This window comes from Mus caroli, chromosome 5, assembly GCF_900094665.2.
Source record: "Mus caroli chromosome 5, CAROLI_EIJ_v1.1, whole genome shotgun sequence".
Lineage (NCBI taxonomy): Eukaryota > Metazoa > Chordata > Mammalia > Rodentia > Muridae > Mus > Mus caroli.
Genome location: NC_034574.1, coordinates 115,429,257 through 115,456,989, shown reverse-complemented (window position 1 = coordinate 115,456,989; position 27,733 = coordinate 115,429,257). Strand labels below are relative to the sequence as shown.

The 27,733-nt window shown below is 46.1% G+C and overlaps 1 protein-coding gene across 1 annotated transcript in view; it reads right to left on the bottom strand.

The window, feature by feature from the left end:
• Nucleotides 1-15,581, bottom strand: part of Anapc7 (anaphase promoting complex subunit 7) — a 21,961-nt gene extending 6,380 nt beyond the window's left edge. Inside the window, exons 1-7 of the mRNA XM_021162055.2 lie at nucleotides 15,371-15,581; nucleotides 10,100-10,286; nucleotides 8,881-9,000; nucleotides 5,769-5,880; nucleotides 5,083-5,236; nucleotides 2,801-2,943; nucleotides 246-363 (exon numbers count right to left, since the gene is read on the bottom strand). Coding sequence (XP_021017714.1) covers nucleotides 246-363; nucleotides 2,801-2,943; nucleotides 5,083-5,236; nucleotides 5,769-5,880; nucleotides 8,881-9,000; nucleotides 10,100-10,286; nucleotides 15,371-15,471 — 935 coding nt within the window. The 5' untranslated portion in view covers nucleotides 15,472-15,581. The remainder of the gene's footprint in view (nucleotides 1-245; nucleotides 364-2,800; nucleotides 2,944-5,082; nucleotides 5,237-5,768; nucleotides 5,881-8,880; nucleotides 9,001-10,099; nucleotides 10,287-15,370) is intronic.
• Between the last annotated feature and the right edge of the window lie 12,152 nt (nucleotides 15,582-27,733).

The window sequence follows — 27,733 nt, the reverse complement described above, 5'->3', positions numbered from 1 at the left end:
AAAAAAAAAAAAAAAAAAAATGGGGAGGGAGCTGGAGAGATGGCTCAGTGGATAAGAGCACCCGACTGCTCTTCCAAATGGTCCGGAGTTCAAATCCCAGCAAACACATGGTGGCTCCCAACCATCGGTAACGAGATCTGACTCCCTCTTCTGGAGTGTCTAGACAACTACAGTGTACTTACATATAATAAATAAATAAATCTTTAAAAAAAAAATTGGGGAGAAAGGAGAGTGAACACCCATACCCGGAGACCACCCAGGGCTCTGCATGCTGATCAGAAATGTTGAAAAGGCGGCAGCCAAGGTTCTCCACATCCTCCAGGCGCCCTTCTCGTGCCAGGAGGTAGCCGTAAACATCCATCCCTGAAAGGAAGGACACAGTAAGAGGCTTTTCTAGCAAAGCAGGAAACGGGCCTCAGAAAAGGCAAAGAAGAGCCAGAGAAAATGGCTCAGAGGTAAGAATTCTTCTTCTGGCAGAGGCCTGGGTTCAGTTCCCAGCACCCACGCAGTAGTGGCTCACAACCACATGTAACTCTAGTTCGAGGACAATTGACCTCCTCTTCCAACCTCTGAGGCCATGAACTCACACGGTGCACATACATACATAAAAGCACACCACTCACACACAAAAATTAAAGAAAAAAGTCAGAGAAGGACCTGTGAAATGGCTGTGGGTAAAGAAGACCTTCCCCAAGCCGGATGAATCAATGTTTACTCACCAGGACCCACAAGGAACAGACAAACCACTTCCAAAAACTGACCTCTGACCCACTATGCACACACATATAATTTAATTTTCAAAATTAAATCAATGTGTGGAGGTGCAGCTCAATCGGTAGGGTGCTTACCCAGTATGCAGCAGCTCGGGGCTCAGTCCCTAGCACCATGTAAACTGATGGCGGCACGGGCTACAGTCCTAGCATTTGGGCATTGGAAGCAGGAAGGCCAGAAGTTCAGGGTCAAGCTCAGCTACACAGGGAGCCTGAGGCAGGCTGGGCTGCACGACACCTTGTCTCTTAAGTGACTGAATGAACAGCAAAACCATCCAAAACAAGAAAGGCCCTCTCCTGGCCTCTGAGGGCTTCTGCACACACATGCTGAACATGAACTTGCAAGAGCACACAGCACACACATAAAAGAATGGGAGGCAGGCAAAGGATCAGCAGGTCCTACGTCACAACTTAGAACACCAGTCATGTCAAGAACCGTCTGTCCCTAAGCCTGTAGTGTAGTCAACAGCAGCCCAGAAAAGCCATCACATAAATGTTGTATGAAAAGAGCCCCCAGCCCTCAGTACAAGCTTACTATGCTAAGAATGCCCAGTCTCAAAAATAGATGGCCTATGCCCCCAAATGCTGTAGTTCATTCTAAAATGCCAATCCTCACATTACTCTCCCCAAGCCCCTTCCACTCCTCCCTCATGGTTTATGAGGCCCCACACTGGCTCTCATGCACCTCTTCCTACCGCTCTCCTTCCTCTCCATCCCTTCAAATCCCCTTTACTCTCAGAGCAAGTTCATAGCCACACTCCTGCTAGCCTGGGCCCGGGTATGAACATCCAACACCAAGCTACCTACCAATGCCACCAAGCTTGTATTCCTAAGACACTAAATTATTGTTTTCCTCTCTCTCTGTCTTTCTTCTTCCTCTTCTTTTGTTGTTGTTGTTGTTTCCAAACAGAGGTTCTCTGTATAGCCGTGGCTATCCTGGAACTCACTCTGTAGAGCAGCCTGACCTCAGAGCCCTGAGTGCTGGGACACCGTCCCCTGGTCTGTTTCTTTAGTCTGGGTTGTCAGTGGTCGAGCTTGAGCCTTTGACTCCTTTTTCACCTCCCAAGTGCTGAGATCACAAGTGTGGTTGGACAGCTTGGAAAAAGGAACACACAGCAGAGGAGAACTGGTACAAACACACTCTAGATCCGTTCCCACACTCAGTCACCCTTCTTGTTTGTTTGAGTCAGGGTTTCCCTGTATAGCTAACCTCGCTCTCACAAGCCTGCTTCAGCCTGTTAGAATTATTGGTAACTTACTCTTTAGAATCTAAAAACCTGTTTATTATCCCGAGGCGTATTTTTCTGGTGACCTCTGTTGGGTCTTTACAAATTTCATTCACTGGCCCCACCGGCTTCTCAATCCCCTGTGCCTTGTGCCTTCACTCTGCCCTGATGACATGGTAGGCACCTTCCCCTCCCTCTATAGCCACTCCCCTGCTTCCTCAACATCATACAAGGACTCAGTAAAACCAAAGCTCCTAGAAGGACGTTAGGGTTCTCAGATGACATAAGTCAGCCACATCACACATGTATTAACTCGTAGGGAGGTGGAGATGCCACAAGGGCCCTTACAAGAAGAAGGCTGAGCAATGGTCTGTGAAGAGAAAACAGCCACTCAGAACAGAATTATCTAAGTGTTAAAGCGATGCCAGGACAGGAGAGAGAACCACTACAGGAAGCCTTACAAAAGCGGCTCGGAAACCAGGAGCAGAGATGAGCATGGCAGTACATACCTGTGAGCCAGGCACTTGGGAGGCGGAAGCAGAATCAAGAATTCAAAACCAAGTTCAAGGCTAGCCTTCGCTACATGGACTATGTCTTCAAAAAATAAAAAAAACAAGGGGCTAGAGAGATGGCTCAGCAGCCAAGAGCATGCACTGCTCTTTGTGGATCCCCATATCAGAAGGGTCAATTCTGACCCCTGGGAAACAACGCCTCTGACTTCCAAGAGCACCTGCCCTCACCTGTATGTGTGTACACACACACACACACACACACACACACACACACACACACAGTGGGACTCACCCTTTATCAAGTAAGGATCCAGCATCTGGGCCTGCTCAAACTTGAGGACAGCGTTCTTGCTGTCCCCTGCTCTGAAGTACAGGTCGGCCAGGCTCCCCAGCAGGTCCACATTGTCTCGCAGTAATGATTTTTTCTCTAGTGAACTTAAAAGATAAATACTAACCCTTAGACTCTGTTACAATCTGTTTTTAATCATTCCATCTGGGGCTGGGCTTACAGATGACATACTTTTCTATATGGGTGAAATTTTTGATAAAAAGGCTTGGGGGGGGGGGTTGAAGTACGGTCGCACTAAATTCTCCAGGTTAGCCTTGAACTCATTGAACCTCCTACCTCCACCTCCCAAGTCCTGACCTTATACACAGGCACTACAACTCCTAATTATAATAGTAATAATTAAAGAAAAGAAACGTTAGTAAGCCAGTGAGCTGCCTCAGCAGGTAAGAGCAGCACTTGCCACCAGGCCTGATGATCTGAGTTTGACCCCTGGAACCTCTGTGGTGGAAAAGAGAACTGACACCTCCAAGTTGTCCCCTGACCTCCACACAAGCACATGTGCCTACATACAACAAATAAACACAAATCTAATTTTAAAAACTTTTTTTCCGCCGGGCGTGGTGGCGCACACCTTTAATCCCAGCACTCGGGAGGCAGAGGCAGGCAGATTTCTGAGTTCGAGGCCAGCCTGGTCTACAAAGTGAGTTCCAGGACAGCCAGGGCTATACAGAGAAACCCTGTCTCGAAAAAAACAAAACAAAACAAAACAAAACTTTTTTTCCCCTGAGACAGGGTTTCTCTGTGTAGCCCTGGATGTCCTGGAACTCACTCTGTAGACCAGGCTGGCCTCGAACTCAGAAATTCGCCTGCCTCTTCCTCCCAAGTGCTGGGATTAAAGGCGTGCGCCACCCTGCCTGGCCTAAAAACTTTTTAAAGGACTTAGGTACAATGGACCTTAACCTCAGCTTTAAAAGTTACACGGGCATCTGGAAGAAGGCTCAGCAGTGAAGAGCACTGTGGGCCCCTGCAAAGGCCCAGATCCATTTCCCAGCACTAGCAGAGCAGCTTACGGCTGACCGCGACTTCAGCTCGGAGAAGCTCACTCCCTCTCCTGGCCTCTGTTCACTATGCATGCACATGCCATGCAAACTACATGCAGACAGACAACCATCTATATACATGAAAGGAAATAAAATACTTAAAAGTCATATATACACATATCTTTATATACACATATACACTTTATATACACGTATCTCAAATATATCTCTTAATATCTATAAAAACCTCTGTGGTTATAATTTTCTTTTTTGGAGACAGGGTCTCACTAAAGAGCCCTGGCAGGCCTGTCTCTTGAGCACTGAGGTTAAAAGTGTTCACCACCACAACCAGCACGGTTATAATTTTTTAGACAAAAATGACTTTTAATACAGCACTCACTAGTGATAGCTACTGTGACAAATAGGTAGGTAAGGAAGTACATGACAGATGACAGGTAGGTAGGTGTGTAGTAGTTAGCTGATAGATAAATGATAGTTTAGATGATAGATAGAGAGATGCATGCATACAGCCTTTGGTCTTAGAACTTTGTTTAAATAAAAAGAAATCCCTAACTGCAAAGAGGTCTAGCCTATGTCAGGTATACAGTAAACATGTCTACCAAGTCGAAAAGGCATGAACATGACATCCTCAGCAATTAGCTCTTTTTTTTTTAAAGACTTATTTATCATATCTAAGTACACTGTAGCTGTCTTCAGACACTCCAGAAAAGAGAGTCAGATCTCATTACAGATGGTTGTGAGCCACCATGTGGTTGCTGGGAATTGAACTCAGGACCTTTAGAAGAGCAGTCAGTGCTCTTACCGGCTGAGCCATCTCTCCAGCCCCCAGCAGTCTGCTCTTTAAGGACGGCCATCTTCATATGAACAGTATAGAACTGAGTCCGGCTGTTCATTTTCACAGGTTCCAACAGTTTATTACATTTGCAATCACTTAGTGCATTAGAAAAAAACATAACCTAAAGACAAATGACACAATGTCAAGCAGTAAGCAGCACCTAGCTTTTCTGTGTCACCAGATATATTACATCTCTAGACAAGGAAAGGGCCAAGATCCCTGGATTCAGCCAGGCTTGGTGGCTCGTGCCTATAGTCCTAGCAATAGGGACACCTAGGCTGGAAGACTGAGGCAATTTCAAGGGCAACCTGGTTATGTAGTAAGGTGTGACATATCTCAGACTATACCTCCCACCAAAATAACCACTGAGTTGACACCTTGGCTCTCACCAGATGGTGTTGATTGCTCTCGAGTTGTCACCGGTGTGCACAAAAGCATACGCTTTAATCCACACAGACAGCCAGTCCAAGTTGGGCACAGTCTGGATCACATTCATCGTCATTGATGCCACCTCTGCGCCTTTCACAGACAGGGATAACAAACCTGACCCCAAGAGCAAGAGAAACTGAGTCACGCACAGCACCCTCCTCCCAAGGTGCAACCCCAGCAGCCGCACAGCTGCCTTCCCTCCTCTAAGCAAGGCGCACACAACTCAAAGGTCAGCGCCTCAGGCATGCTCAAGCATTGCAGCCACTCAACTGTACCCTGTCCCCAAGACAGCGACTCCTCTAGTTCATAACCAACAGTGCTCAGAATGGTGTAAACTTAACTCTAGGTGCCATGAAGACGGCTCAGTGGTGAAAAGCACTTGCTGGTCTTGCAGAGGATCCAAGTTTAATTCCCAGTACTCATGTCTACCACCATCCCATAACTCCAGCTCTTGGGGCTCCAATGCCCCCCCTCCAACCATTATGGCACTAGACACTACATACATACAGACAGACAAAACCCTCATTCACATTAACATAAAATTAAAATCTAAAAAAACCCCTACTCTACCTAAGGCATAGTTGTGCCTGAGAGCCATCATCTTTGACTGCAAACACCCCAGGCACCAGGGAGAAACTTTCTGTACCTAGAATGGCGTCAAGGGCCAAAGGGCACTGCCGCAGGACCTCCTTATAGCTGGTGACTGATGGGCGCTCCTGACCGGCCTTCTTGTACAGGTTTGCCAACATCATGTTTATCTACACACACGAAACAGAGAACAGTAAAGCAAGAGTATCTGCAAAGCAAACACTGCACGGCGAGCACGCGCTCATTTCATTCCCGACTACTAGTCTACTTTCTAGCAGAAAAACCAACCCACAGCCCTGTGCAAATAAAGACTAGCTCCTCAAAACAAAGTACTATTAGCCTTGTTTTTCTTAGCCATGTGATCCTCGCAAAACACCTCCTAATATCTGACCCAAAGATGCTGCCTCTGGGACATTGAGAAATGTTCCATAATTTTAGATACCTTGATTCCAGCAGATATATTTTAAGGATTTCTTTGTTTTTGAGACGGGGTGGGGGGGTCTTAGTATGTAGACCAGGCTAGCCTGGAACTCATAAAGATCTTCTGCCTCCTAAGAGCTGGGATTAAAGGCATGTGTCACCACAACTGGCAAAGTTTTTTTTTCCAGACAGGGTCTTCTCTGTGTAGCCTCAGCTGTTGTGGAACTTGCTCTGTACACCAGGCTGGCCTCAAGATCCACCTGCCCTTTCTTTAAGTGTCAGGATTAAAGGTGTGCACCACTACCTCTAGCCAAGATTTACTACTTACTACCTGATCTAAATGCTGGGAACTGAACTCCTATCTTCTGAAAAAGAGTTGTGTATGTTCCTAACTGCTGAGCCATCTCTCCAGCCCAAGCAGGGGTCAATACTATTGCATAACAAAGTGAAGAAAATCTTTTAGTTTAGTTTATATGCATAAATATATGTGTGTGTGTGTGTGTGTGTGTGTGTAGGCCAGCAGAGGCAGAGGACTCCCTGGAGCTGGAGTTACAGCTGGGTGCGAGCTGCTGATGTGGGCGTTGGGATTCAAACTCTGGCCCCAGAAGAAGAACAAACTTTTAACTCCTGAGCCATCTCTCAAGCCCCTCTTTTGTTTTTGGTTTTATGAGACAGCATAAGCTGGCCTCAAACCCACTGCATACCTGAGGATGAGGACCTTGAATTGCTAACCTTCGTGAATTACCTTTACCTCCCAAGTGCAGGATACGGGCATGTACCATTACATCATCTGGCTGCTTCTTAGCTCAGCCTGGCCTGGAACTTACTATGTAGATCAACTAGCCTCAAACTTACAGCAATCCTTCAGACTCAGCTTCCTAAGTGCTGGGAATGAGCCATACGACAGTGTGTGTGAGCCACAACACCCAAATTACACTACGGGGCATAGCCGTTTAAGAATCAGTTGAAATTAAAATACCTGGCTTCCGACAAACCAGTAGCTGGAATCTGGCCCATCTAATACTTCAACTCTGACTCACTAGAGCTGTCGACTCACCAAACTGAGACAAAAATCAAACTCAAAATGACCTCCAAATGTAACAATGACTCAAATAGAAACTACACTATTTAAATCCTGTGAGATAAGACATCCTCATTTCAGTAAAATTTAAATAACTTTTTATTGTTGGCAGATCAAGAAGCCTGCTTCCGTCTCCTGGGTGCTGGGATTAAAGGCGTGAACCACCACCACCACCTGGCAAGAAACCTTTCTTTAAATAAACATAATTGTATCCCAGGTATGGTGGAACATGTCTATAATCCCAACAATGGGGAGGCAGGCTCAGGATGTCACTACAAGTTCAAGGCTAACTCGGGCTATGTATTGAGAACCTAGCCTCAGAAACCCCACACCTGGGAAGTTAGCGATGGCTCAGTGGCTGAGAGCTCTTGCTGCTCTTACAAAGGGCCCAGTTTCTAAGTATCCAATGCCCTCTTGTTATTTCTGTGGGCACCAGGCACAAACATGGTGCATATATATATATACATACATGCATGTAGGCAGGCAAAATACCCATACAGGTAAATTTTTTTTTAATTTAAAAAAATAATTCTTTAAGGGGCTAAAGAGATAGCTCAGTGGTAAAGAGCACTAGCTGCTCTTCCAGAGGACTTAGGTTCATATCCGGTGACTTGAATGACCTTTCCATATCAGGTGACTTGAATGACCTTTTTAACTCCAAGGGATCCACTGCCTCTGGTCTCTAAGGCTAAGAAACAGCTGGCCCTGGTGGTGCAATCCCAGTTACTAGATAGGCTGGGGTAGGAAGAGTCAAAGCCCAAGGCATTCTGGGTTATTCTGGGTGGTGGTCTAAATAGGAATGACCCCGATAGTCTCTTGTGTTTGAATGCTTGACCCATAGGGAGTGGCACTATTAGAAGGTGTGACCTTGCCTGGTGGTGGTGGCACACGCCTTTAATCCCAGCACTTGGGAGGCAGAGGCAGGCGGGTTTCTGAGGCCAGCCTGGTGTACAGAGTGAGTTCCAGGACAGCCAGGGCTACTGCTGGGGTAGGTGTGGTTTTGTTGGAGGAAGTGTGTCACAGCGGGGTTGGGCTTTGAGGTCTATGCTCAGGCTTCAGTGTGGCACACAGTCAGTCTCCTCCTGCTGCCTGTGCAGAATGCTCAGCTCCTTCTGTGGCACCATGTTTCCCCGGTCACTGCCATGTTTCCTACTATGATAAAATGGAGCAAATTTTTGAAACTGTAAGCCGACCCCAACTGAATGTTTTCCCATGGTGTCTCTTCACAGCAATAAACCCTAAGAAGACACACAATTTAAGGACTGCCTGAGTGAGTTGGTGAGCCCATGTCTCCAGGTGAAATTTTTAAATAAAAGGACAAGAGTCGAGGTTGCTGCTTAATGCCAGAGTGCTTGCTGAGCACGCCTGAGACCCTGGGGTGGATCTCTAGTACCACAAAACCTAACAGAACACTTCTGTCATTTGTCTGTTTTGAGATGGCCCTGACCTCCTGGTTTTCCTGCTTCTGCTTCCCAAGTGCTGGGATCACAGGTGAGTGTCGCTACACCTGGCTGAATTCTTATCTTAGGGTCCCTTAATGAAGTAAACTGCCATCTGTCTGAGCCCTAACTCTACTGGGAAAAGTTAAGAGTTCAGACTTCCTGAAACGTGGAGGACAGAGATGATGGGGCAGGACCAAAAGAAACGGGACAAGGAACAGTGAGCTTACTTTGGGAGTTCTTTGTCTTGAAGGGATCCCATCGAGTACAGCAATGGCATCCTTGTCTAGCTTCAGCATTGTGTAACACTCAGCCATTTTGTACTTCACTTCAATTTCAGATGGAAGACACTACGAGTTAACAAAACACCTTTTGAAAAATGATCTCAACAACATGACAGTTTTTCAAAATAAAAAGAATAAGTCTTATAATCTTATAGCAATTCTGCTCCTAGATATGCAATCAAGAAATGAAAATAAGCCAGGCAGTGGTGGCACACACCTTTAATCCCAGCACTTGGGAGGCAGAGGCAGGTGGATTTCTGAGTTCAAGGCCAGCCTATTCTACAGAGTGAGTTCCAGGACAGCCAGGGCTACACAGAGAAACCCTGTCTTGAAAAACCAACCAACTAACCAAAGAAACAAAAAGAAAAAAGTCAGAATGAAACATCAAAAAAAAAGAAAAAAAAAAAAAAAGAAATGAGAATAAAACCCGGCAGTGGTGGCACACATGTTTAATTGTAGCACTCAGGAGGAAAACGCAGGGGGATCTCTATGAGTTAGAGAGAACAAGCTCACCCTAACCAGGACACAAAGCATCCCAGCAGCATCAGCTATGAGGTACAGGAGAAACACCCCAGTGTTCATTAATACAAAGATAAAAGAAAAGAAGCATTCGGGAACCATGGAATATCATGTGATAATAACAAAGAATATAGAACTGTTTCATTCTATAACCAACCAGCTCATCGCTGAAACAAGTACTTCAATCCTGTCTCTTAGTATGTGTATACATACATATACATATAAATATACGTATACGCGCTGGAGATGGTTCAGCAGTTGAGAGCACTGACTCCTCTTCCAGAGGTTCTGAGTTCAATTCCCGGCAACCACATGGTGGCTCACAACCATCTGGAATGGGATCTGATGCCCTCTTCTGGTGTGTCTGAAGAGAGTGACAGTGTACTTACATATATAAAACAAATAACTTACATTTCCTTTAACAAATAAATCAATAAATGTATACACATTGACAGTCACAGGCACGTCAGGCTGTGGTGGCCACCCTTTCACGTGGCTCTCTAAATTTGAGGCTAGCCTGGTCTACAAAGTGACTTCCAAGACAGCCAAAGCTACATAGAGAAACTCTGCCCCCAAAAAACACAGTAAATGAATGACTGAGTGACTGAGTGACTGACTGAGTGACTGAGTCTGCTCTCTTACTCACCTGGCTCTGTGGAGTAGATGCAGAATTCCCAGTGGAAGGCCGAACTTTGGAAGTCTTACTTAAGGCTTTCTTCTGCTGTAAAGCCATGGCATACTTACTCACAGCATTGCGGAACTCCTTATCGTGAAAGAGAGAGTCTGCATGATACACCAAGAGCTGGTACTTCTGCGACGGGGAAAACAGCTCACTAGAACATAAAGGAAACAAGTCCTAATGGCTTATTTTGAAAATTAGAAAGAGCACCTTGGTGTACCTAAGCCTACCACAGAAACCTATCATGTCAGCTTGCAAAAAACATGAATATAGCCGGGCGTGGTGGCACACCCCTTTAATCCCAGCACTGAGGAGGCAGAGGCCAGCCTGGTCTACAAAGTGAGTTCCAGAGAAACCCTGTCTCGGAAAAACCAAAAACCAAAACAAAACAAAAAAAACCCAAGAATATTTCTTAAATTTAAGTGGCTTAATGAGAGGCACAGCATTTGAACACCATGCAAATATGGCCAAAACATCTAGAACACTATCTTACTGTATTGTGGCTTTGTACAATGTGTGTTTTCTTACTATAGAAGCTAATGATACCTATAAATCAATACAATGAACAGATGGAGAGCACAGGCTTTCCTTCCCATTTTTACGTCCTTCCATCTTTTATGGCTTTTTGAGACAGCAATGCACCTGTAGTCCAGGTAGCCCTGAACTTACAGCAATCCTCCTGCTTCTGCCTTGGAAGTGATGGGTCAAAGAATGGACCGCTATGCCTACTCAATAAGACCTCTTCATTTAGCACTGTTTTACATACACCTATATTATCTTAGGTTAACATCAAATTTTATGGATAATATTGCCAAAGGATAGCAATAATTACAAAAAAGCTAGAGACTCTAGAAAGAAAATTTACCACTCTGAATTATTTCGTTGAGAAACTCAACAAAACAGGCACCTGAAAACTTCAAATACCAAAGAAAAAAGCCAGTATGAGAACACAATTGGAAAGCCAAAATGGCAGAGTGATAAAGGATTAGACTTAACAAGTCTATCTTAAAGAGTCATTACTATGATTTATATGTGTATGTGCACAGGTGAGTGCTGCTGCCCAGAAGAGAAGGTTGGACCCCCTGCTAGGAACTTAACATGCATGCAGAGAAATTCAAGTTCCCTCAAGAGCAGCAAACACTCTTAACTATGGCGCCATCTCATCTCCCCAGGCCCTAAAGGCTCCTTCAATTCTACAGACACAAAGCAAGCTTGCCAGCACTAGAAGCACCGTCACCTGGACTCTCAGGGGTCTAAAGTCACTGTGTGGGAACCCCATGCTTCAAACTTTCCTCTGCTCTGTGTGTGTGTGTGTGTGTGTGAGCCTGCTTCACATGGAGCCCAAAGCCTCACAAAGGCTAGGCAAGCCTATCACAGAACTTCAACCTCTACCCTCAAAAAGATGCAATAGTCCTTATAAGCAAGGTTAAATGCGGAGACACTGCTTTATTTCCGTCCTGCCTGGGGTACCAAACCAAGGTCTCTGCATGTTAGGTAAGCATTCCACCCACAGCTTATCTGCAACCCTGGTTACCACTCTCGTGTTTATACCTCCAGTCCCACTCCTTCACAAATTAAGTAATGGTATATATTTTCCTCTGAAAGGTAAAGAACAGACTGAGACAAGAAGTCTATAAAAAGGTACTTATTTCATGCTATTATTATTTTGTTTGGGCTTTTTGCTTGTTTGTTTGTTTGTTTCGAGACAGGGTCTTACTGTGTACCTCTGGCTGTCCTGGAACTTGCTCTATAGACCAGGCTGGCCTCAAACTTGGAGATCCACCTGCCTCTGCCTTCTGAGTGCTGGGATTAAAGGCTTGCACCATCATGCCTGGCCCAAGTATCTTAAACACAAGGGAAGCCATATGTGGTGGTGTAGGCCTTTAATTCACTGAGATTTCGGAGACCGAAGCAGGAAGATCTCTGAGTTCAAGGCCAACTTGGTCTACATAGCCAGTTCCAGAACAGTTAGGACTATAGACACTGTCTCAAACAAACAAAATGGGAGACAATTTAAAAAAAAAAAAAAAAAACAAACAACTAGGTACCACTACCAGGTAGGGTCGTATATTCCTGCAGTCCTAGCATATGGAAGCAGAGACAGGAGGACCAGGCATTCAGAAAGCTTATCAACCCAACATCAGCCTGAGTCATGACCCTCTCTCAAAAGGGAAGTTAAGAGGGGTTCAGCAGGTAAGAGCATGGGAATTTTGCAGAGGATCCAAGTCTAAATTCCAGCACATACATCGGGCAATTTACAACACTTTGTAACTCCAGCTTAGACCTCCAAGGAATCTGATGCCCTCTTCTGGCCTCCAAATGCACCAGGCACATAAACATAAAAACCAAAGTAATTCCAAGTCTATTAGCAGTCATTCCCTAATGTGATTTCATTTAGTAATCTATAGTACCTTCTTAAAAAATAAACTGTGTTATTATGTACGTGTACTTAGATACCTGTGTGCATGTACATACAACAAAACAATCATTCAAAAAAGTCAAATGCGATAGATCGAGTCCATAATCTCAGAACTTGAAGGTAGGAGCAGGAGGATCAGGGGTTCAAGGTCAGCCTCAGCTTCACCAAGACCGGTGTGCTGGCTCACTCATCATTTAATTCCGACACCGTGGAGTCAGAGGCAAGTGGATCTCTGAGTTCTAGGACGGCCAGGGCTACACAGTGAAGCTGTGAGATGGGAAAAAAAGGCAAGCAAAGTACTGCTTCCTCAGTTTTGAACCTGACCCAACCGCCATTCTTCTCCAGAGAAAGCTGCTTTTCATGTATCACTCCAGAGACACTACTGGGCAAGTATGTTACAATGTGTCTTAGTCAGGGTTTCTATTCCTGCACAAACATCATGACCAAGAAGCAAGTTGGGGAGGAAAGGGTTTATTCAGCTTACATTTCCACATTGCTGTTCATCACCAAGGAAGTCAGGACTGGAACTCAAGCAGGTCAGGAAGCAGGAGCTGATGCAGAGGCCATGGAGGGATGTTCTTTACTGGCTTGCTTCCCCTGGCTTGCTCAGTCTGCTCTCTTATACAACCCAAGACTACCAGCCCAGAGATGGCCCCACCCACAAGAGGCCCTCCCCACTTGATCACTCATTGAGAAAATGCCCCACAGCTGGATCTCATGGAGGCACTTCCCCAACTGAAGCTCCTTTCTCTGTGATAACACCAGCCTGTGTCAAGTTGACACCCAAAACCAGCCAGTACACAATGACCATTTCCCGGGCAGAGTGATATCTTAGGTAACTGTAAAAGCTAGTTTTCTGTCAACTTGACACAGCTGGAGTTATCACAGAGAAAGGAGCTTCAGTTGGGAAAATGCCTCCATGAGATCCAGCTGCAAGGCATTTTAGGTAAGAATTCCACCACTGAACTATGTTATCAGTCTTACTTTGATTTTGGACAGTTTGTATACTGTCTCTTCAACAAATACCAAAACATAAAGGATGAAGGTCAGAACTTATCTGCTTCCTGTAGCTAAGAACTTGCCAATCTAACCTAACATGGAAAAGCATGGGTTAGCCCAATTCAGTCTAACTAGAGAAGCAAGCTCTAGAGCGTTCAAACAGTGCTAGAACATTGTCCCGACCCAAGAGTAAAGATTAGGGCATTATCCCCAATTCAGGAAAACATTTGCTATGAAGCACCACTAAGATTCAGGGGGAAAGGGCTGGTGAGATGGCTCAGCAGGTAAGAGCACCCGACTGCTCTTCCAAAGGTCCTTAGTTCAAATCCCAGCAACCACATGGTGGCTCACAACCATCCTTAACAAGATCTGACTCCCTCTTCTGGTGTGTCTGAAGACAGCTACAGTGTACTTACATGTAATAAATAAATAAATCTTTAAAAAAAAAAAAAAGATTCAGGGGGAAAGTCCTCAGCATCAACACAGAAGGCTGACAGAGACCAGTGTCCCTCGTGTCACACTAAGAAGCTGGTGACCAAATGATGCATGCGCCTAGTCGGTCCAAAGCACACTAATGAATTGGAGTGGAGGATAGTGACTGAATTACAGGCCCCTCACAGCCCTTTGGCTGTCTCACTGGACTAGCCTCAGCCACACCAAATGCAAATGTCTGCACGGAGTAGAAGGCTACTCTAATGCTCACCTGGAAGCACTAGACAGTGGTGGACTGAAATACAAACTATCTCCAATCACAGACAGATCCACTCGCTCCTCTATGTTCTCCAGAGTGTGATTTTGGTCGACCTACTGGACATCCCTGTAATAAACACATTTCCTTAGCATTTTTTGTTTTGTTTTGTTTTGAGACAAGGTTTCTCTGTGTAGCCCTGGCTGTCCTGGAACTCACTCTGTACACCAGGCTGGCCTCGAACTCAGAAATCCACCTGCCTCTGTCTCCCAAGTGCTGGGATTAAAGGCGTGCGCCACTACTACTCGGCTCAGGCAGCGGTTCTAAAGTGAAGCCACAGGTGCCAACAATGCCTGGCGTGCAGAACTAGCTTGCTCTGAGAGCCTTGGGCAGGAGGAGAAATTAGAGAAAAGGAATGACTAGGTTGACTTGCGGTGCCACGTCGAAGAGTGAGCAATGATGGAGAATTTTTTAAGCAAGGCCCTTACAGGCAATTCAAGCCTACAACTGTCCCGGGTTTCCTTTGAGACGCAGTAAGCCGGGCTAGAACTGTCACTCCGTCGGTAGTGTTTTGCCTAGCACGCCTGAAATCCCTGGTTCAATACCCCAGGACCACACGCACATTGTGAGCATGGTGGGGGTGTAAAACACCAGTGACCCCCCCCCAGCTTCTGGGAGGCGTAGGCAGGAGGGTAAGAAGGTCAAAGTCTTCCTCGACTACACACACACACACAGCCTGGGGCAGGCTAGCCTGGGCTACAGGAGACCCCTATTTCTAAACACAACCACACAAAACCAGTCACTCCCCGGCGGCAATGTCGGGCCTTACATTAGACTGCCAGGGTTCCTTTTAAATAAAAAAAAAAAAAAGGCGCCNCCGCGCCCGCCACCAATGCTCTCAGTCTGGGAAAGTGGGGTCCCTCCCTCCGCTGGGGCAGCACCCCCACGGCTGACACTCGGTGGACTGGGTCTCCGGGACGCAGAGGACTTCGTCGTTCTGGAAGGAGCCAGTCCTCCGAGGCCACCGAGGCCGGATCCCGCGCAGCCCTCCGCGGGACCACACCGTTCCCCCGCCACCGCCACCGCCAACCCCGGCTCCCCGGACCGCCACCTCCCCGCCTCTCCAACTCACGGGTTGTTGTTACTCATGGTGAGCAGCAGGCTGCTGAGGAGCCGCACGTTGGAGTGCAGCCCGGCAGCCGCCATGTCCCGCACGTGGTCTATCACACTCATCCTGCCCGGCAACACCGCGGTCCCGGCAGCGGCGGACGAACTCCCGGGAACGGAGAGCGGAGGCTCCGGGAAAGTTCCAAAATGGAGACGGCGCCGGGGTCCTTCCGGTCCAGACGCGGCTCCGCCCCCCGAAGATGGAGGTAGCCACGGACGTGCCTGAGTAAAAAGAAGCAACGGCGAAAGGGTTTTCTCCATCATCATCATCTTCTTCAAAACCATCCCAGTAGGAATAGTAGTTTTGCTGCGCTAAAGACAGCCTGAGAGGAATGGATGCCATTCGGAGGTTAGTAACAATGCACAGGAGTTCATCCTAAACACAGCGGAGGAGGAAAACGGACAGTTAAAAATTGAATTTTCGAATCAGGCGCGCAAAGGCTGGCTTTCTCCAACTACGCGTGCGTTCTAGGCGAAGGTGGCACGCCCCCTCGCCTGGCGGCTTGTGTCCCTGTCACTGGGAATAGATTCCTTGATGCAAGGCATGATTTACCCGTCCAAGTGACCGGCTAGATCCAAGTGCGAAGAAAAGATAGGTACAGGGATGAGCTGGATCTCTGATCGCCCCACTGTCAACATCTCAAGCCTTTACGAACTCGTTACTGCATTGCAAATTCACAAATCGCAATGCTGAAGCCATTCCCATAGAGGGAAGAGAGCCGCCTCAGAAATTAAAACTGCATGCTCTTGCAGGGGAATTCGGTTCCTAGCACCTACCTGGTGGCTCACAACAGTCTGTAAGTCCAGCTCCAGGGCATCCGACTCCTTCCCCTGGCGTCTATGGGCACATACATGCATGTGGTGCACAGACATACACACTCAGGCATGCATGATACTCATAAGAATAAATTGAAAAAAATAACAACTTGGATCTGAAGAGATGGCTCAGCGGTTAAGAGCACCGACTGCTATACCAGAGATCCTGAGTTCAATTCTCAGCAACCACATGGTTGCTCACAACCATCTTTAATGGGATCTGATGCCCTCTTCTGGTGTGTCTGAAGAGAGCAATGGTGTACTTATATTCAATAAATAAATAAATAAATAAATAAATAAAAACTTTGGCAGGGGGGTGGTTTAATCCCAGCACTTGGGAGTTGGGCCGATCTCTGTGAGTTCAAGATTAGCCTGGTTTATAGAGTGAGTTCCAGGACAGCTAGGGATACACAGAGAAACCCTGTTGGAAAAGCTTAAAGCAAACAAACAAACAAATAAATAAATACTTTGAATTGTCAGTCCCTCTTTGCCGATGAGGAAACCAAAACTTTAAAATGTTGAAGCTGGGCAGCCTGAGAGTACAACCACTTATCAGCAAGGCTAGTTTTGTAAATTCAATCCCCTTTGTCCAACATTTTCGTGGAAGGAGAGACCTGACTCCTTCACGTTGTCCTCTGAGACAGCCACATGTGCCTCTCACTCACACAAAATAAATAACTAAATGCAATTAAAATGTAAACAACTGAAGCTGTTTGCTTAAATTTGAGATTCAAGGTCATTTTAAAAAAAATATTTAGTTATTTATTTTATGTATATGAGTACACTGTAGCTGTCTTCAGACACACCAGAGAGGGCATCAGATCCCATTACAGATGGTTGTGAGCCACCATGTGGTTGCTGAGAAATGAGCTCTGGACCTTGGAAGAACAGTCAGTGCTCTTAACCACTCAACCATCTCACTAGCCTATGACAAAGACATCTTGACCCCAAACTCATGATCCTCCTGCATCAGCCTCTTGAGTGTTGGATGTACAATACCGCCCCAAGTTTATTCCTTACAATAATTTTGTTATGGAAGAGAGAAAGCATTTTTTAATGACTTTTTAAGGGCTGACCAAATAGCTCAGGAGGTAAAGGTGCTTTGCTGCCAAGATGATGGCTTGATGGTGAAGAAGAAAAACGACTCCTGAGTGACTTTGCCCATGAGTTGTCTACACGCACACACAAAACACACACACACACACTACTTGGGACTGATTATTATCCTTGCATTGTACTGAAAATTCTTAGAGAGAGAGAGAGAGAGAGAGAATATGTTGGGGGGGGGCACACGTCTTTAATCCCAGTACTCTGGAGGCAGAGGCAGGTGTATCAAGGCCTGCCTAACTCAGTAAGTTCTAGGACAGCCAGGGATACATAGTGAGACCCTCTTTCAAAACAAGCAAACAAGACACATCCCACATCTTTTTTTTTTAAGATGTATTTATTTATTATATCTAAGTACACTGTAGCTGTCTTCAGACACTCCAGAAGAGGGAGTCAGATCTTCCTTACAGATGGCTGTGAGCCACCATGCAATCGCTGAGATTTCAACTCAGGACCTCCAGAAGAGCAGTCAGTGCTCCCAACCACTGAGCCACCTCTCCAGCCCCATATCCCACATCTTACCAGTAGCCACATAATGGAAATGACTGTTCAGCAACCAATGAAGAGTCAAATGGATACAATGTAACCTGGCTGAGGAAAAAGAAGGAAAAAAACTGACCATGAAATAAGAAAAACCGGTCTCAAATATATCACACTAAAAATAAAATTGCCACTGGTGAAGGAAGCCAAATGGAAAGCTCTTGCAAATGCCAGCTCCACTTCTGTGAAGTATCAAAGCACAAACAAACTCCAAGAGCCAGGAAGTCATCAATAACAACAGGGCTCCCCTACCCGGCCCTGGCCCTAGGGTGTAAGGACTGTCGGGGCTGAAGAAATGGAAGAAGCCAGACCTGAGACTGAGAAGAGATGGGCCAAAGAAGTGGGAAGAAAATAAGAAAGGGTAGTGCCAAAAGAGGGCGGTGCTAAAATGGGGCGGTGCCAAGAGAGCGCAGAGCTTTGCGAGCCTGGAGAAAGGCTAAGTAAGACTGACCCCAAGGTGGGCAAAAGCAAAGACAGAATTGGTCTACCTGGTCTACAGAGTGAGTTCCAGGACAGCCAGGGCTACACAGAGAAACTTTGTATCCTGTCTTGGTGTGTGGTTGTGGGTTGGGAGAAGTTAAAGGAGACAGGAGGATTTAGCACGCCTTACCTCTGCAGAGACATTTTTGGTGAGGTAGTGAAGACTAGACAGCTGGTGCCAGGTGTGAAGCCCTATGGCTGGTTCCCACTAGTGGTGGAGGCTGGGGACTCTCAGTGAGAGAAACTGAGACCATTAGCCAGTGCCAGGAGCTCTTTCAACATCAGAAGAAGCCGGGCATGATGGCACATGCCTTTAATCCCAGCACTCGGGAGGCAGAAGCAGGTGGATCTCTGAGTTCGAGGCCAGCCTGGTCTACAGAGTTCCAGGACAGCCAGGGCTACACAGAGAAACCCTGTCTCGTAAAACCAAAATCAAAACCAAACCAAAACAAACAACATCAGAAGAAAAAAAATTCAGAAGGGAGTTGGTAGGAAGTTTAGCGCAGGTTAGTCTATAACTCGCTATGGAGCGGAAGCTGACTATAAATGTCTAATCCTCCTGCCTCCAACAGTCTTACACCAAGTTTTCAGATGGATTGAGGCATAAGTGCGTGACAGGGTCAGGGAAACTTACAAGGTCCATGACATGGAGAAGCCATTTGTAATTATACAGATGACAGCTACTGGTCATCTTGGTCCACCATACAGGGTCCAGCTAATTTGGAACATTTTTCCCGCAGCTTTCCCCTATCACCCTCTAGCCTATGTCACATGAAGCAGTCTTTTCCTCCTGTGGGTGCTGTGGCCCCCAGAGTGGGGCCCAGTGGCCCATGAGGGAGGCTTCTATATTACTCTAATAACACGAATACCCATGCATGTCTGCTGGCATACTGCATGACACAAAATAGAGGAACCTAGCAAAACTAATGGAACCTCAGAATGGGCCTGGGACAGGGCGGTAGCTGCTTCTCCGCCCACACATCCCCATGCCCCATTTTTTCCTGAAGTCCCCTCAGGTGCTGACAGCCTAGTCTTTCCCATAGTGTCAGTGGGATGGTTGGCTACTCCACAGCTCACATCAATGATTCCCCATTGGTCCAAAGGCTGTATTAAAAATACATACATACATACAAAGGGGCCGGGCAATGGTGGCCCATGCCTTTAATCCCAGCACTTGGGTGTGGGAACTAAAGGGGGTGTAGGGGAAGGTGGGGAAGGGAGGATAGCCCACGTCCAGCCAGAGTTCTTCCTATGCTCTGGGCAGGCGACGCTGGAGGGCTTTCCAGTCGGCTCAGTGTGGGCATCTAAGCCACTGACCCCACTCGGCGGCGGGGGAGGGGGGAGTGGACAAGGGGCAGTGCCCAACCGGGGACCCTGGGCGACACCCTGTAGTCCCCAGGGTTATGGGAGAGAGGGCAGAGGGAGAGAGGTTCCCATGCAGGTGAGAATAAGCACAGCAAGCCTTGATGAGCAGAGACAGTCTATGGTTTTAGAGCTTTATTGTAGAAAGGCAAGGGGAAAGAGAAAAGGTAAAAGAGAGAGAGACCGGCCATGACCAAGAGGAGAGAAGGGGGAAAGAGAAAGAGAGAAGAAAGGCTAGAGAGTAAGAAAGAGAGAGTAAGAGAGGAGAGGAGAGTAGGGGTGTAAGAGAGGGAGGTGGGCCAAGCAGCCCCTCTTATGGTGGGCTGTTATCTTTACTGTTGCTAAGTAACTGAGAGGAGTTTAGCCTGGAGGTCAGAAGCTTGGGACATTGCCTACATGACTACTAACTATGCTTCTCCTGTGGGGGCTTTGGGGGAGGGGGACGGTAACTTTGACAGGAGCCAGAGTCCAGGAGACATGAGAGAACTCCTTCTGTTCCATGTAGGTGAATTATCACCACCGGGTCCTGGGGTTCAGACCTCAGCTCGACTGGAAACCAGACTGTCTTTGCATAGCTCAATGCCCCACACTTGGGAGGCAGAGGCAGGCAGATTTCTGAGTTCGAGGCCAGCCTGGTCTACAAAATGAGTTCCAGGACAGCCAGGGCTATACAGAGAAACCCTGTCTTGAACCCCCCCACCCCACCCCCAAAAATGGGGCTGGTGAAATGGCTCAGCAGTTAAGAGCACTGACTGCTCTTCCAAAGGTCTTGAGTTCAAATCCCAGCAACCACATGGTGGTTCACAACCATCCCTAATGAGATCTAATGCCCTCTTCTGGTGCGTCTGAGGACAGCTACAGTGTACTTCCATATCATAAATAATTTTTTTTAAAAAAAATTGCTGCTTGGCAATATAGTAAGTAGGTCTGTAGTCTGTAACCCAGGTTCCTGACTCTGCCTCCCGCATTTCCTCCAGATTCGGTCCCAACCCACCCCCCTTCCCCAGAGAGTTTCTCTGTGTAGCCACAGCTGTCCTGGATCTCACTCTGTAGACCAGGCTGACCTCCAACTCAGAGGTCCATCTATCTCTGCCTCCTGAGTGCTGAGATTGAAGCTATGTACCACCACGCCAGACTACCTTAAACGTTTAAGCATCTTGCTGCACAGTGCTGGTGCTGCACTCCAGATGGTTTGGAACTCTGAGCAGTAATGGGTAAGGTTTTCTTTATAAAGTTGCAACAAACTTGAAGATCTAATTGGTGTAGGGCAAGGTGGTGTAGGCTGAGATCCCAGCTCCAGGGCTTGGGAAAATGGAAAATCCAAAATCGGCCTGTTACAGAGTACGACTGAAAGACTCTAAAACTCCCAAAGGGAGGCACTTACTCAAGCCTCGGGGCAGCCGCGCACCCAAGAAGACACTGAGACCGAACTTAAGATGTATAGAGAGTAAGATTTAATACAGCAACGACAAGAAAGCACATAAAAAGCACATATACCAGATATCTGGGGTCGAAACTCATGCAGCCAGCAAGGTGCAGAGGAGATTCGGCAATTGGCCCAAACTTTTCACAGGCTTTTATAGAAAACAGCCAAGGGGAAAAGTACAAGTTTTACGTCACCAAGGGGCTTTGCCAAGGGGCTTTACATAACCAAGGGGTCGTGTCCTATATTTTGGCAATGTACTCGATCTATTGGAACATTCTGGGGTAGTACCAGGAGGCCCNTATCTCAAAAATGTTCTTGGNANAGTCNTCAGTTAGGAGGGGTAGGACTAGGTTTGTTCCAGGAGACCCCTTATCTAAAAAATGTTCCTGAAGCAGTTTCCAATTGGGAGGGGGTACCTTGGGGTAAAAAGTTCAGGTGTGTTCCGGGAACAATCTCTGGATGGGAGGGGTAAGAGAGTTCAGCTTTTCTTCTTTCACGACCAACATCAGTCTGGACATTTCAGTGAAATTCTGTATTTTTTTTTTTTTAACAGTGACCAGAGTGCTGGTGGCCAGGAGCCATTGTTGCTCTTCCTATGATTTTATTTTGGAGACAAGGTCACATTTTGAAGGTCTAGCTGTCTAGACCTTCAAAAGAAACTCAGAGATCTTCTCTGCCTCTCAAGTGCTGGGACTACAGGTGTCTCACCATCCCTAGCAAAAAATAAATAAAAATTTTAAAACATAAGTAAACAAAGAAAAGTCTGTCTATATAGTGAGAGCCTGTCTCAAACACAATCACCAAAGTCTAAAAGGTGTGAACCAAAATTCTTAGTAAAAAGCCACATGCTGGTGAGATGGCTCAGCAGTTAAGAGCACTGACTGCTCTTTCAAAGGTCCTGAGTTCAATTCCCAGCAACCACGTGGTGGCTCACAACCATCCATAATGAGATCTGATGCCCTCTTCTGGTGCGTCTGAGGACAGCTACAGTGTACTTACGTATAATAATTATAAATAAAATCTTAAAAATAAAAAACCCCACATGCACATTGAATGAAAATTCTGCAGGGCTGGCCGGTTGACTGATTAGGTTTCCATGACTGTGAAGAGCTAAAATAGTGAAGATCCAGAGCCAAAATTATCTTGGGATATATATATAGATAGATGTGCATGTATGTATACACACACACACACACACACGTACACACCCATACCTGGTTAGCTTGTAACTCACTATGCAGATGAAGTTAGTCTCAAATTCAGACATCCATCTGCCTCTCTCTCCCATGTACTGGGATTAAAGGTGTGTGCCAACACACCAGTTTTTTGTTTGTTTTTTTTTTAATGTGTAGTGGCCCCTGCATGCTTGCCTGGGTACCATGGGTCTGCCTGGTGTCCCAGAATTCCAGAAAAGGGCTTCAGAACCCCTAGAACTGCAATTATAGCCAGTTGTGCACCATTATATGAGTGCTGAGAACTGAACTTGGGTCCTTTGCAAAAGCAAGCAGTGCTCAATGGTTACACTGTTTCTTCTTCTTCCCCAAGGAAAGGGGCTCCCTGCACTTTAAGTAGGCAGCCAGCACACAGTGACGTGGAGGAGCTACAACAGAGGCAACCCGCCAAGCTCTGGGCCATTTCCACATGCCTAGCTGCCCGACATGAGGGAAGATCTCTCCCAGATGTTGTTTCTTGGGTGTCCTTCCCCACAAGGGGAAGGACACAACACTGTAAACTGTACCAAAGGAAACACAGCTTGACTCTTTTAAGTGTCCTCTGGAGTGTTTAGCTTCCCACCATGGGGAAGAAACTTCAGGAGAAAGAATTTGCCTGAACAACGGCAGGGGGATGAATAAATCACTAGCTTTCCAGCCTGCTGTCTCTCTTCTCAAGGAAGGGACCGGACAGCCAGGCAGTGCTTAGGGCTTCTCAGATGCCTCAGTGACACCTGTGCAAGGGACAGACAGTGACTCGAGGCAGCATTGAGACAGGCACAAAATGGGGTAGCTTGGCCCAGCCAGATTCCAGTTAACAAGGCCCACAGCCCTCTGCAAGAGACCCACCCTGTCTTGGGCTGGAGAGATGGCTCAATGGGTTAAGAGCACTGACTGCTCTTCCAGAGGCCCCGAGTTGAATTCCCAGCAACCACAAGGTGGCTCACAACCATCTGTAATGGGCATCTGATGCCATCTTCTGGTGTGTCTGAAGACAGCGACAATGTACCCACACACATGAAATAGAAAGAAAGAAACCCTGCCCCTCCTGGGCCACACCCATCAATCCTCACCTCTCAGACCTGAGCTACTTCCTACTTCCTAAACCCATTTGCCTATTTGTCTCTGGTCCATTGGACTTCCAATCTGTCAAGTCTATTTCCACGGAATAAACCCCAATTGGATTATAAGAGAAAGTGACTATAGCTGAAATAGAATACTAAGCTGCAAATGCCAACCTTAACAATACAATGAAATATTTCTAGCTTTTTCTTTCTTTCTTTCTTTCTTTTTCTTTTCTTTTTCTTTTTTTTTTTTTTTTTTTTTTTTTTTTTTTTTTTTTTTTGAGACAGAGTTTCTTTGTGTAGCCCTGGCTGTCCTGGAATTCACTCTGTAGACCAAACTGTCCTCCAACTCAGAGATCCACCTGCCTCTGCCTCCTTAGTGCTGGTATTAAAGGCGTGCACACAGCCAAGCCAGACTAGGCTTAAACTGGACGTTAAAGGCTCAGCACACTGTAGGTCACCTGTGAACTGGAGCTGTGGAGCCAAAGCAAAGAGGAAGGCCACAGATGATTCACCTCAGCACTGACACAGAACAGATGTGGCCTGGAAATTACACCCTCCTAATGGAGTGGTCACCCTAAGATCTGTAAACACAAAGGAACTCATTGCTTTCAGTGTGAGTCTTTCTGGACTGAAAGCCAACTGTTTTTTTTTTGTTGTTGTTGTTTTTTTTTTAATTATTAAGACCTCCAGGACTAATAGTTCTTGGAAGAAGGAAAAAAAGTTAGAGTAAGAGAATTCAAATCAATCTTGTCTGAGTATTTCCATGCACTGTGATCTTGCTTTACCCGATGCCAAGGGGCAGCAATTAGTGCCCCGCTAAAGTGACGAATATAAGCAGGATACTTATGAGACAAGGATAAGGTGACCAAAATGGCCCTTTAAAAGCATATTATTATTATTAGAGAGCTGGGAATTCAACCTAGGACCTTGTGCATACTAGTCAGGTAGTCAGGTTTTCTAACACTGGGCTATAACCCCAGTTTCTTTTCTTCCTTCCTTCCTTTCTCTCTCTCTCTCCCTCTCTCTTTCTCTTTCTCTCCCTCTCTGAAACAGGATCTTAAGCTGTAACCCCAGTTTTCTTCATTCCTTCCTTTCTTTTTTCTTTTCTTTTTTTTTTTTTTTTTTTTTTTGGTTTTTCCAGACAGGGTTTCTCTGTGTAGCCCTGGCTGTCCTGGAACTCACTTTGTAGACCAGGCTGGCCTCAAACTCAGAAATCTGCCTCCTGCCTCTGCCTCCCAAGTGCTGGGATTAAAGGCGTACACCACCATCGCCCAGCCCTTCCTTTCTCTCTCTCTCTCTCTCTCTCTCTCTCTCTCTCTTTTTCTTTCTTTCTTTCTTTCTTTCTTAGAAAGGCTCTCACGCTGTCCCTGGACTTTACGTAGCTGATGACTAACTTCTGATGCTCCTGCCTCCACTTGAGTACCAGCATTACAGGAGAGTGCTGGGAATGGAATAGAAGTCTTTTCTGGTGGATTTTGTTATCATAGCACCTGCACCCAGTGCATGACTGGATCAAGAAGACTTAATATTTAAATGTCTGACAGGGTTAGGTGCTGGTCAGCTACAGTTTTGGATGCCTATTGCTAAACTATCTTCCTTTAAAATTGTACCTTCCAGTGGGGTGCCTCACTCCTTTAATCCCAGCCCTGGAGAGGCAGAGGCAGGCAGATCTCTGTGAGTCCAAGGCCAGTCTTATCTACACAGTGAGTGTCAGGCCAGCCAGGGTTACATACTGAGACCCTATCTAAAAGAAACAAATTAATCCTACAAATCTAGGGTGGGATTAGGGAATGGTGGTGGTGGGGTGTCTGGGGGAGGTGGCTCAACAGATAAAGGCAATTGCTGCTGGGCAGGACAACCTGAATTTAGCCCTAAGGACTGACATGGTATGACTCTTAAAAGTTGTTTGCTAGCCAGGCATAGGACATACTTCTTTAATCCCAGCACTTGGGAGTCAGAGGCAAGTAGATCTCAGTGAGGTCAAGGTCAGCCTGGTCTACATATCCAATTCCAGAGGAGCCAGGGGGACTACATAGAGAGACTCTGTCTATCTCCATCCCCTACCCCCTTCAGCCAACAGAAATAATTGTCCTCTGGCCTGCATACAGGCACCACCTACACATAACTATAACAAAAAGACCATCATCTAATGGTCTCTTAATGTCAGCGTTATGTTTGGATTAGAACTTTATTTTTTACTGGAGGCAGGGTCTCACTGGTCTCATCCAGACAAGGATGACCTGGAATTCAATTTGTAGACCAGCTGTCCTTCAACTCAGAGATCAGTCTGCCTCTCTCTCCCAAGTAATGGGATCAGAAATATGGGGACACCCTGCATAGCTAAGCCTTTCTTTTATGTGTATGGATGTTTTGTCTGCATGTCTGTCTGTACACCACCTGCATGCAGGGCCTGCAGAGGCCAGAACTGGTCATCGGATCCTCTGGAACTGGAGTTACTGTGAGCTAGCACGTAGATGCTGGGAACTGAACCCAGATTCCCTTCCAGAGCTGTGAGTCCTCGTAACTGCTGAGCCATGTATTTTTCCTTTTGGTTTTGTTCTTTTTGAGACAAACTCTCACTATACAGCTGACTAGCGTGAAATTCATGGCAACTCTCCTGCCTCAGCTTGTAGAATGTTGGGGTTACAGGTATACACTGCATTCGTCCTGTAGCTGTACTTCAGAATTCATTATCCTTCACGTACATTACATTCTAAGTCTTTTGGAAAGAGTTCTATCAGGTATACTAAAAAACAAAACACAGGTGAGCTGATATTGAGAGGTCTAGCAAATTATTTAATTAATTAATTAATAAACAAACAGACAAAACACAGAAGCTGGGGATGATGGCACACTGTTGAAATCCCAGTACTCTGGAGGCTGAGGGAGAGGGATGGAAAGTCTGGGGCCAGCCTGGGATATATAGTGAGACCCTGTCTCAAAACAAAACAAAGCAAAACAAAACGACCAAAAGAACAAACTACCACTTGCCATTATAGACTGCATGTCCCACACAGGACAGCGTCTGTTGGCAGAATGAGTGGCGGGCAGAACTCTGAGTTCAAGGCTAGTCTAGTCTGCAGGGAGATCCTGTCTCCAATAAAAAATATAGTTCTAGTCAGTTAGAAGATACTATTTTTTATTACAGTTATCTATGTGTAGGTGGGTACATGTATGGAGGCCAGAGGACAACTATTTCTTTTGGCAGGGAGTAGGAGATGAGAGAGTGTTCCCCTCCCTCTGTTCCCCCCTTTAGTCCTCCTGGCTGTCCTGGAACTTCATTGGTAGAGGCTCCCCACACAGGACTCCTGTTCCTGGCACCATGGTCCCCCCACTGGAACTAAAGTGACAGGCCCCACAGAAAGTTGTCTCTCTATCAGGATATAGGAGGGTGGGAAATTGTAAAAACCAAAACAAACCAAAACAAAACCTTTTTAATCTCAAAAATATTTTTTTTGGGGGGAGGGTTTCAAGACAGGGTTTCTCTGTGTAGCCCTGGCTGTCCTGAAACTCACTTTGTAAACCAGGCTGGCCTCAAACTTGGAAATCCACCTGCCTCTGCTTCCCAAGTGCTGGGATTAAAGGTGTGCACCACCACTGCCCAGCTCAAAAATAATTTTTTAAAAGTAAGTTATTTTTATCTTCTTTTATTTACATGAGGACACTGTAGCTATCTTCAGGCACATCAGAAGAGGGCACGGGATTCCATTACAGATGGTTGTGAAGCCACCATGTGGTAGCTGGGGATTGAACTCAGGACCTCTGGAAGAGCAGTCAGTGCTCCTAACTGCTGAGCCATCTCTCCAGCCCTTCAAAATTAATTATTGAATTTCCTTTTCTTTGAACATGTCGTTGAGTCTGTAACAAATTTCAACCCCTAACCCAAGAATCTGATTTTTAAAGATTTTTCTTTTATGTGCACTGCTTTGGTGGTTGGTCTGCATAATGTCTGTATGTCTGTGAAGGTGAGTGTCCCGTGGAATTGGAGCTAGCTACAGAAGAGCTGCTGGGTGCTAGGAATCGAACCCAGGTCCTCTGGAAGAGTAGCCAATGCTCTTAAACCAGTGAACCATCTCTCCTGTGCAACAGAATCTGATTTTAAGTAAGAATTTTAATCTCAAACTTTTAATTCTTAATCTCTTAAGAGGGCATTGGATCCCATTACAGATGGTGGTGAACCACCATGTGGTTGCTGGGAATTGAACTCAGGACCTCTGGAAAAGCAGACAGTGCTCTTAACCGTTGAGCATCTCTCCAGCCCAAGATATGTCTTTTTTTTTTTTTTTTTTTTTTTTTTTTTTTTTTTTTTTTTTTTTTTT